Source organism: Pterocles gutturalis, unplaced genomic scaffold (genome assembly GCF_000699245.1).
Source record: "Pterocles gutturalis isolate BGI_N339 unplaced genomic scaffold, ASM69924v1 scaffold6000, whole genome shotgun sequence".
NCBI classification, from domain to species: Eukaryota; Metazoa; Chordata; class Aves; order Pterocliformes; family Pteroclidae; genus Pterocles; species Pterocles gutturalis.
This window is the reverse complement of record NW_010143417.1, coordinates 15,374-26,609: the sequence shown is the minus strand read 5'-3', so window position 1 is coordinate 26,609 and position 11,236 is coordinate 15,374. Positions and strand designations below refer to the sequence as shown.

The following is an 11,236-nucleotide window of genomic DNA, read 5'->3' as shown; positions in this document are numbered from 1 at the left end:
AAGCCAGTGAAGGTGGCAAGAGGAGCGATGGGTGTCAGCCGTCGCCTTGCCCAGGACTCTCCCAGGTGACATGATGAACCAAGCAGTAGCTCGCATCAACAGCCCCCACCCAGTGCCCCGACCAGTGGGGCCAGTTAGCAAAGAGTAATGGTACCAGTGAGTTTTATGATGCCAACTCTTGACCGTGAAGCAGAGGTTGGGTCTCGGTTCAACAGATGGGTTGGATCTCTGTTCTCAACACACCAGAAGGAAAAAACAAACCCCAAACGAACAATATTGTTCACATGAGCTGTTCACTCCACATGTCTGATGTCAATTTGATCTATCAGCTTCATCGGTAGAAGTTAGTAGTGGGGTGGTTGTTACTAAGCCTACACACTTCATCTACAACCACAGACCACGAGTAACGCAAAAGCAATAACATGAGCCAAAGAAACTACATTCATCTCCCCTCTCCTAAAGCTGACTCCCAAAGGTCCCACCTCATTTAGTTATTTAAATTTCTGATTTTTTAAAAAATTTTATTTCGAATAACTTTATGTATTTAAATTATTTTCAGCACTTTAAAAATTGTATCCCAAGTTCTTTCAGGATTGGTGCTTTGCTTGAAAAAAAAAAGAAACAACCCCAATAACCAAACCATCAAAGTCCTGGTAGATTAGAGCTGACATCTCATCTTCCACCCACTGTTTTCCAAAGATATTCCCTATCTTTCAAATGGAACATTCCTCTGGAACAGGCAGAAGGCTTCCAGCAAGTGGATACTTTTAAAGACATCTCCTCAATGAACTCAAACACACGCTTTTTAACAAAGGCAGAGCTGCTGAGAATAAAAAGGAGGTTTTCTTTCTCCTAATCAAATTAATAGAGCTAAACAAAAAAAAAAATTACAACCCCTATAAATGCACACTCGGCTCCAAATTTTCTTCAAATACTTGAAAAGCAAAAGAACTTTCACAAGCACATCAACATAAAGGAGAACACTGCCATCCAACAAATACAAGGAGTTGGTTTAAAAAGATAATTAGAAAAAAAAAAAAAAAACCAACCCAAAACCAAGCTACATTTTCTGCCATAGGCTCTGTTCTTCAGGAAAAGACCGCCGAGTATTTAAGCGAACTGTCTGGGTTAATGACAGCTGATGTCCCGTATCCCGTAGCAGTAGTCATGACCTTCAGGCCTCCCGTGACTGACGGGCTGACCCCGATCACTCCAGGGTGCAAGGTAAATGACAACCAAAGAAGAAAAAGAAAGAGAAGAGAAAGAAAACTCGCTGTCGGCTTTGTAGCCAAGCTTCCTAATAAAACCTAATTCAAGCTGTCAGGGTGAAATGAAGAAAGTGTCAACAGGGGTTTTCAGAGAAATATTCCAAATGTTTGGCTAGAAAAGCCAAGAGCTTAGCTCCCTTCCCCCAGCCCAGCACCGCTCCTCCAAAAGGGCTGGAAAATCCAATGTCAAAAGGAATTTTAATAACGTGTCTGGGGGGACCCCTGAGGACGGACCCAAGGGGACACTTTTCTTCCCTTCCCTGACAAACCCAATCATCTCCATAATGGTGAAGAGCACAAAATTCGGGAGGGAAGTGCCAACGGAGGGGTTCGGTGAAACCAGCATCCGTGTGAAATAGGACCATTCTGTCGGCTTGAGAAACCGAGACGTTTAATGGTGACCCAAGGGTTAAGAGCCTTGGGAGCCACCAAAGAGAACAACCTGCCACCAGTGAAAGGTCGAGATTAAACGTGGGGTGAGAAACGTCTTGTGCTTCCACATCAACCGATGACCTACCATGTCCTCTAGAAGAAGGTGGAGAGAAAGTGCCTCTCCAAATTACTATCCCTCGCACAAAGGAAGAGAATTAAAACCCTAAAGAGGCACTGAAATACCTGGAGAGTCCCCAAAACACTGCCCTAGCTCCACATCAGCACTGGGGCAATGTCCAGGGTCATGCCATGGCCAGGACATGAAGTTGCCAAGGGAGATGAACCCCCCAAAGGTCCAACCTCTCGTTAGTATGGTGCTGCAAAGAGAAGGGAAGAAGCATCTCTCCTTCCAGTAAAAATCTCATTATTCATTTATATCCATCTACCAAGTTTTAGACATTACTGGGTGCAAAAATAAAGAACCAGTTTCTGGTGAATACAGTTGTTCTCCAACCTCACACACACACATGGGCAAAACCAGCATCAAGGCAGCTTGGGATGGAGAAGGGAGGGCAAACACATGGAATATTTTGGAGGCTTTAAAAAAAAAAATAATTGTCAGATTATTTGTATATAAACTCCCATGGGATACAAGAAAAGCAAAAACCCTGAACCAGCAGCTGAAACTCATTAACACACAGGGCAAATCAAAACCTCAAGAGTTTTCCTGCCAACGCGCTCCTTGAAGGACAGTCCTGGGAGGCCACACGGAGGTCATAGATGTTATACCAGGCACTGACCCGATGACAAGTGGACATCACTTTCTTGAGACAACCAGATTCATCTGTTTAGTACAACTGAGTCAGGAACACCTTGGAGGAAACAGCTCCCTCGTTTTTTATACAGCTAGCATGGTCCTTTTCCCTATACGAGGCAACGATTTTTGGAGACTTGGCCAGCCCTTTGTCCACAAAGGATGATAAAGCTCCAAGGAGACCACCAGCCACCCTCCAGCCTGGGCAGGGTATACACAAGCAGCTGAGCAGCACGAAGGCTTGAGGAAGCTAATTCATATTTTAATCCTGTTGAGATCTTACAACACAGATAAAACCTCTGTATTACCACTGTGAGCATGCTCATTCCCTACCTCAGATGAAGGTCTTCCGAAAACTTCAGACAGGCATAGATGAATTCTTTAATCTGATTGTAAACTTTAGGCACAAACTCAGAAAAGGGGAACTTCTTTGGAAACGGTTGCTGCAAAATACAGGAGAGAACTCAAGTCGAAGAGCAGATATTCAACAGGAGTGACGACTGCTTTCCAGCAACACGTTCCAAGCAGTCAAATTAATTCTAATATTTAGCTAAGTCCAGCAATGAAACAACAAGCCAGCATTTATTGTATCTTATATAAACATTTCAGCCAAGTGAAAGACCAGATAATCACTTACAAATGGCACACGGGTGCATAAGGGATTTGGAGTCTGAAATGGCTGGAAGGAAACTTGCAGCTAAGAGGGAGCAGGCAGCAAAACACGACCCTTGTTCCCTCTCCCAACTCCCTAACTCATACGAACAAAAACCCATTGGAGAACTTCTTGACTTTTATCACCCACTACGCACAAGGTGTTTTGCTCGGTCACCTCCCACAGTCACTGCTCAAGGTGAGCACTTGCTTACGCCACCAAAAGCCAAGAGGAAACAGATGTCCTCTACCAACTTTTTCCAACCAGCTTTTACCCATAGCGCACACACGGCTGGGAGGCACAGAGCGTAATAGCCAGAAGCTGGATCCCATGACAGAGTTTTGGGGAAGGATGCAGACTTTCTGAAATCTAAACACTTGACTTGGATCGAAAAAACCTCCCAGTTTTAATTAAGTTCACCAGGCTTGGAGCTCGCTGGCTGCCAGATGTGGAGCAGAAGGCCAGGCAGGCTTTTAAGGGACACTGGCTAGGTCAAAGCTGGCTACACGGAGGTTTTGTGAGCACACATGTCTACAAAAGCCAAGATACACATTTTTGTTGTTTGTTTTTTTTTTTTTTTTAAATATGAGATTAAGACAAATAAAGGTCAATAACATGGTTTATAAAATGGGAATAAAATACCAATGGAAGCAGATATTTTTCATCTCTTGTCTACTGCAAGCACTGTTCAGCCGCAACAGTACGCTGGGATCTGCAAACAAAATCGATGAGGTATTGCCATACGCGCTCTCCTCATCCATGCCAGGAGAAATGTAACACGTGGAAAGTGGATTTGTTTTTTTTCCCTTGTTTTGCTTTTTTATTGCTTATTTGTTTTGGGCTTTTTTTTGGTAGTTGGGATTTTTTATATTGGACCCTGCCACTAACAAGGGTGTGGGGTTTTCCTGCACCAGCAGACACACCGTGCCGCTTTTTCCCCACGTCAAGGTTACCTTTTCAAGTTCTGCATCCTGGAATGGGAACTGTCCAACTATTTTCTTATAAACCTCTTCGCTTGTCACCGGGATGGGACTGTAGTTATCTGAATCAAGTATATTTCTAGGAAAAGAAAAGAAAAATTAGAAAGACAGCTCCGTGACGACAGACCAACTGCAACATTGCAGATTTACTGCTCAGTTGGGAAGCTCTGAAGAAGGAAGTGCCAACCAAAGATGCGATCCCATGGGCTTAAACTTCTTCCAGCGTTTGTGACTGTTGAAATCATCTTTGCTGCAGCCGGACAAGTATGTCTCCCAGCTCCCTGCCTTCAGCCTGTGTAAAGCCACAGACAGAGCTTAGGTAGGGTGTTTAGTCCAGCCTGGAGCTTCAGCAGCCAGCCCTGGTAAAGCCCAAGTGATCTTGAGTCCTGCCTGACTTGAGGAAGACAGAGGTTGAGCTACCAGGGCACTGACAATCCTCCAGCATGTCTTCCCAATGTCCCATGCTCTGAGCACCTCAGTCCTCCCAGATTGTCCTGGAGGACCATCACCAGATGAGCTGGTGGCTCCTGAGCACAGTGTGTGACCCTGGATAATACATCGTGCCCTACCTACAGGCAACGGTGCAGCTCATGGACTTGGCTACAGCCGCAGCACCGGGACGTGTCACCGATGTCCCGGGACACACGTGGCTCAGGGCTGGAGCAAGGTCACCATAACGCTGCTGCTACACTGGATCTTTGCATCCTTCCATCTACCGACTGTCCGTGTGAGCTCCATAATGAGATCATAACCTTGTCCCTTTGGGACATAAAACCTGTGGTCTACAACGATTTCTCGCACAGATCTCAGCACACACAGGATCCTCACAGCTATTTAAACAAGCTCTCCCTGGTGTAAGGAGAGCCCTGGCTGAAGCTTACTGTCGCCCAAAATTTAAGCATGAGCTTGTTACTAATCTCTGAAAAGATTTTATTTATGGGCCAAAACTACTCTGCAAGGCACATCTCATGAGTTTGCTTAAAGAGCTTCTTACCTGAAAACTCCCGACCATTTCTTCAGCAGGGTTTCACTGTACTGGTCTTGGATCTCCAACAGCATGTCGAAGAGCTGGTTCACCGGGAAGCCGTATCCCTGCAGCGGGGTCGGGCAAGAGAGCAACCTCAGATGAGAAAAAGGCACCAACAGGCAGCTGAAGATTATTTTCTCTATTTCATAGGGAGCACGTGGGCAAATTCTCCCCCACCACCACCACAGAGGTGGATGGCGTTGGCAAAGGGACATAGTCGGTGGTTTACCAAGGTGGTGGCACCAAAGGCTGTTAGAGGCTGGGCTGGGTGCAGGCAGGAGGCACGAGGGCTTGGCAAGGTGGCCAAGGCTTGGTGCTTGCCCATGGGCTGGCAAACTAGGGCTGTCCATCGGGCACCATAATTCATGCACCACAATGCCAAAAAAGAAGCCTGGCCACCACAGCAAGCCCACATCAGCCACTGAACCCTGCTGAGGGACACCATCTGCAAGCAACACAACTGTTGAGTGAGAGAAAGAGCAGTGGCCAACAGCCACGTACCTGGAGCGTATCTGCAAAGAGGACGATGAGGTTCTTCAAGTCTAACACCAGGCTGGGGTCCGAGCAGTAGGACTGCGAAGAAGGGGAGAAATTAAAACATGGTTTTAATTGCAGCGCGCGGGAAAAATATTGCCCTCATCCCTCCTGCATTATCACTCGAGAGATAATTAATATACAGGCATGTCATACAGCCTTAGGGTCAGGAGCTTTTATCCGACAGCCCATGCCCTGATGCCGCCCAGGGCAAGGGAAGGCACGCTGATAAGGGTATCTCTCCTCCTAACACACCGCTCTCGAGGCTCTCCATGATGAAGAAGGATTTCGGTCGCTCTCGAGATACCTGAAGTGTGTCTAAGATTACCCAGGAGCTGCTGGGGAAGCGAGAGGAGATGAAGCAAATCAGCAGGCTGTCACAGCAAGCCGACAGCAGCACCTCTCGTTTCATATTTAGCGTCTTGTGTCTGATGGTGATGAAGCATCACAAGGAGGCGTCCCCGAGCCCCGCGCCAAGGGTTCAGGCTGAGCAAAACCACGCTGCAAGCCTGTATTTCAGCAACATTAATGGACAGAGCTACAATATGAGTATTTATTGAAGGTCAGGATTTATTGCAGGTCAGCACGTTGCTTGGAACCCTAAAGACGCAACTCGGTGTAGTCACAGCGCTGATTGTCCCCCCCAAGAATCATCCCACGTCACCCACAGGCTCCGTGTGCTCTCTGGACGCAGCAGACGCCCACCCTACGCTGAAATATGTCAAGTTTCAGACAGACTCTTACCAAATATAGAATCGGGGATCATAAGCTGGAAAGAGAAACAGATTTAAAGCTCACTAGAAACTCAAGGAGGAATGATTCCATTAATCAATGTGAAAGACTGGAAGAGACATATTTTCCATTTCACTGTCCAAAACAGAAAGTCAGAAAGAAAGATAATGCCCTAAAGCTATCAGAAGTGATAAAAGATGTTCCCGTCCACAGCAGGGAAGAAAATCCAGGCGTAAATTTGGCTGAACAGGAAGAACCGAAACAGCCTCGCCGACGAGAGAGCCCTCCATCACACCTCAATGGCAACATTTGATGGGTCTATACGGGAGCCGCAGGCTGAGCTTAGAGATGACAGCACTGACCACAGTAATAGTGTTGAGAAATCAGGCAACATTTCATGTTTACTGAAGAAAAAAGCTCACCTTGCAGCTACTTCCTACATTAAGTTTGGCATCACTTAAAACAACGTGTCGTGGCAACAAAGTTGGTAAAACTGAAAAACACCGTGTTTGTACCTGGCTTACTCTCCCGACTTTCACCTAGCAGAAAACCCCGCTTAAAAAGAAAAACAAACACAGCTTTACACCCTAGCGGAGTGTACATCTCTGTGATTATCCCCTTTTGTAACAGAGAAGCCGAAGCGGAAGGAGGCAGCTTTCCAGCCAACACAACATTGGGCTGGATGGAGCCAGAGCATCCCAGGACGCCTCTGTGGTCCCTTGTCCCAACAAGCTCCAGGCAACTTATTGTGTCTCCATGCAGAAATTTTAGGGTTTTCTCAAAGAGCAACAACATGGTTATCACTTGGGTACCACCAGGTGCACGTTTACACCACGTTCGATGCAGTTCTGCACCCGCACGACCCAGCATCATCCTCACACTTTCGGATGGCGCTGCCGGCCCCGAGCAGCAATGGGATTGCAGTGATTTCATATTTTTGTTTTTCCTGGAGAAAATGGCCCAATAACTTGAAAACAGACTTCTGGAAAGTCATTAATATTTTTTTCCTTCATGATCAAATGTAATTTTTTCATCCCGTTCAGCAATAGGGTTTTCAAAAAACTCCAGTGCTCCCAATTCAACCATTACAACATTATATCAGGTGATGCAAAACTGTAAGAAAAAGGTACTTTTTTTGCACTTGGCTTTGGTTTTTTTGCTCAAGCAGAGAAATACCGAAGCGATACGCAATTTTTCCAAACTTCTTTCAGTATTAGTAAATAACAAATCTATTTAGTGACTTTTTATGCACAAATTATTCGCAGTTTGATAGCAGCTCATTCACTGCCATGAACTTTAAGGGAATATCAAACAGGGTCATACTCCAGCATGCCAAATAGACGCTTTTTTCCCCAGTTTTCCAGGACAAACCAACTCCCTCTACTGGTGCTTTTCAAAAGTGATCAGCAAATTAACAGGAAAAATCTCAAACTACTATTTTCTTCTTCTTTTTCAGATCATTGAGAGTTTGGTACAAGGGAGAACAGAGCATCAAGAGGCAAAAAAAAAAAAAAAAAAAGTGTGAGAAAGCTTTTGGGGAAAGAGCAGCGTATTTTCATGCTTTTGTTTTACGAAGGGGCGTTGGAAAAGAGACAAAACAAAGAATATTACTGTAAAAAGCCAATATTTCCAGCATGTCAAGTCATACTCAAGCAACAGCTGAGCAACCCGGGGCTTTTACTCACTGAATGCGTCCGTAGCGCCGCGATGGTTTTTGATAACGCCATCTCCCACAGCTCATCAATGTAGGCGCGATTTACCAAGCCCTGCGTTGTATGCAAGATGTGATCTTCAACGACGAAAAACCTAAGGGAGAGGAGAAAACGGCTCTGATAGCCAAAATTCCAGCTTTTGAGACTTAAAGAGATCTGCAAAAGCCACATGGGAGGGATACGCGGCGTTTGCACATCTGCAAATATCCAGAGCAAGCTCAGATTTGCAGGAGTATTTGTATCAAATATAGCTAAGGCTAAAGACTTTCTTCCCCAATTTTTAACATCCCAGTATTTTATATGATGTTTCACCGTATCATAGAACTGAGCCAAAACACAGTGGCTCCTGGTAATGCCACTCCACGTACACACCAAGGCAGAATTTCCCCTCTCTACATTCTCCACCTCGTTATTTCAACAAGAACCGCTGATTAAACTCTGCCCCAGCCAGCAGCAATCGCATCACAATTGGTCAACCGCAGGGAAAAATACGTAAACTGCAGGGAAAAAGAGTTAAACTGCAGGGGAAAACGCTTCAACCGCAGAGAAAAATACTCTCTCGCAGCCAGGTACATGACGTGCTCCCAACCATTTAAAGGCAATCAGTTCCCTCCAATCTCCAGTTATCAAACATGCTGGCCAAAAAGAAATTATTTTTCAGGGAGGGAAGGTGGCACTGTACATTTTAACCAGCAATGGCAAAATCTCAGCTGCGTTTTGTCGGGGAAATTCAGCCCAGGAGCGCGGAGCTGCGGGAGAAGGTGAGCGGCACACGTTGCATTTGCGATGGTCGCAATTGGAAGTTAAAATTACTATTGTCAGCTGAAGAAATTTCAACATTGTACCCTATGTTTGCTAGGTTAGTGGTCTCAGGGTGCCTCCTCTTAGAGCTCGGCAGGTTTTGGAACATTCTCATCAAATTTGAGTGCAATAAGAAAAAGCTTATAGCCACGGAGGCTTGAGAATCACCTCCTTTAGCAGGAAAATAATCAAAGAATAATTATCAAATATTAAAGAATAATTAAGGCAGAGGGCCTGTTCATCTCTTTAGTGGGGCAAGCAGATGCGCATAGTCCACAGGGATTATTTATCCTCCAATTCCCAAAAACACGCTTGCTGGGACAAGAGCTGGCAGGTTACTCTACACTCCCACTAGTGACACAGCAAAGTTCATAGGTGCCATAAAACACATTCTAAAACACTTAAAAAAACCAAAACAACTTTTTTTTTTTTTTCTGTTTTGGCTCCTTTTAAAGGACCCTCAAAAAAATCAACATTCCCTCCTCTCCTGCTTTTTGAGCTCCTCAACAACACGGCACGCACGTATTTAGCAAGGATGTGTATAAAAAGAATACCTACCCTACAATTTGATTAAAATACTTCCTGTAGCCATCTAAAGTTTCATGCTGCAACACAGAAAAAGTGAGTAAAGATTAAAACAAAGCTGGCCAAGAGGAACTGGAAATAAATTAGAGACCACCCACCACCAACAGCACACCCAGAGATAACTCTCCGCTCCTTTATTCGGCAGAGCACGTTTGGGGACTGCAAGGAGAATCACGGGATGGTTTGGGTGGGAAGGGACCTTCAGGCCCACCCAGTGCCACCCCCTGCCATGGGCAGGGACACCTCCCACTAGCCCAGGTTGCCCAAAGCCTCATCCAGCCTGGCCTTGAACCCCTCCAGGGATGGGGCATCCACAGCTTCTCTGGGCACCCTGGGCCACTGCCTCACCCCCCGCACAGGAAAACATTTCTTCCCAATATCTCAGCTCAATCTCCCCTCTTGCAGCTTCAAACCGTTCCCCCTCGTCCTGTCCCTGCACCCCCTGACCCAGAGCCCCCCCATCTCTCCTGTAGCCCCCTTTCAGCACTGGAAGGTGCTGGAAGGTCTCCCCGGAGCCTTCTCTTCTCCAGGCTGGAGGACCATCGTACCATGTTGGAAGGTGGCTGCAGGACCAATCTGGCTTGTTTTCTTCTCTGCTTCCTGTAGTAGTTCTCAAAGGTTTCTCGGGCACCCTGGAAAACAGAAAAGAACAATTCAAGTAATTATGGTTTGCATGAACCATTAACTTGCAATATATTGCATGAACCACCAACTTGCAATATATTGCATTTAAGATGCAAATCTCATGTTCCTCCAGCAGATCTGGAACCACCAACTTGCAATATATTGCATTTAAGATGCAAATCTCATGTTCCTCCAGCAGATCTGTGCAACACCTTCCTGCAAAATGCAATCCAAATATTAGAAGATAAAGAGCTTTACTCAAAACACCAGCCAAAAAAACCCAACAGTTCAGGTTTAAGAGTATCTGATGAACTCTCCTGTGCCCATTTTCCAGCATTGCCGTGAAGATGTGGAACACGGAGACATTCCACCAGCTTCTCTACCAGACCATAACACGGACAAACATCAGGTTTATTTAACCATGGGGGCAGTGAAACAATCAATTTCTAGCATTAGCAAAAAGAAAGAAGGGACAAACCACACCAGAAATTCTTCCGCTGATTCATGGGTGCTGAGCGACGCAAAGCCACAAAGATCAGGGAACTTAAGGAAAACATGCTTGGGTGGGTTATCACAATTTATGAGACTGGTCTACACAGTTGGGAAAAATGAAATAGGTTTTTGAGCTCATTTTTTCCCAATTTTACTGTGGGAAGGAGGAGAGCTGGTTAGCCCCAAAAGCCCAACACCCGAGCTCCCCTCCATGGCATCGCCCACGCCGGGGCCCTGAATTTTTTTTTGCTTTGTCCGTAGGTGGCTTTGTTTTACCAAGCCAGGCTACATCTGAGCATCCCCACCCAGGCACCAAACCCAGGAGGATCCTCAAATGGCATCAACCTGCTGAAGCGTTCAAACGTCTGCCTGCCGCCCCGGTCCCCTAGGCTATGTAAAGCCTTGCTGTTTTATCCCTGCCTGTTCCTCCCTCCTCCACGCCCCTGCTGTTTTATGTCTGAAATTGGATTAGAAACACTTCAGAGAAGGGACAAGGTCTTGTTTTGAACTGTTCTGAGCCAAAAAAATAAATAAAATAAAATTAAAATAAGGTCTCATTTGGAATTCACAAAACAAACAACACGTAACAACAAATCTCAGCTGAGCAAGCCACCAGCCGTCAACCTTCTCTACTACAAAAAAA

At 45.7% G+C, this 11,236-nt stretch overlaps 1 protein-coding gene across 1 annotated transcript in view; it reads right to left on the bottom strand.

The window, feature by feature from the left end:
* Positions 1–10,109, bottom strand: part of LOC104469973 (exocyst complex component 6B) — a gene marked incomplete at its 5' end in the record, with an annotated part of 50,459 nt that extends 40,350 nt beyond the window's left edge. Inside the window, 7 exons of the mRNA XM_010084726.1 lie at positions 2,788–2,897; positions 4,060–4,165; positions 5,081–5,178; positions 5,615–5,686; positions 8,065–8,185; positions 9,451–9,497; positions 10,026–10,109. Of these exons, the coding sequence (XP_010083028.1) occupies positions 2,788–2,897; positions 4,060–4,165; positions 5,081–5,178; positions 5,615–5,686; positions 8,065–8,185; positions 9,451–9,497; positions 10,026–10,109 (638 nt within the window). The remainder of the gene's footprint in view (positions 1–2,787; positions 2,898–4,059; positions 4,166–5,080; positions 5,179–5,614; positions 5,687–8,064; positions 8,186–9,450; positions 9,498–10,025) is intronic.
* Between the last annotated feature and the right edge of the window lie 1,127 nt (positions 10,110–11,236).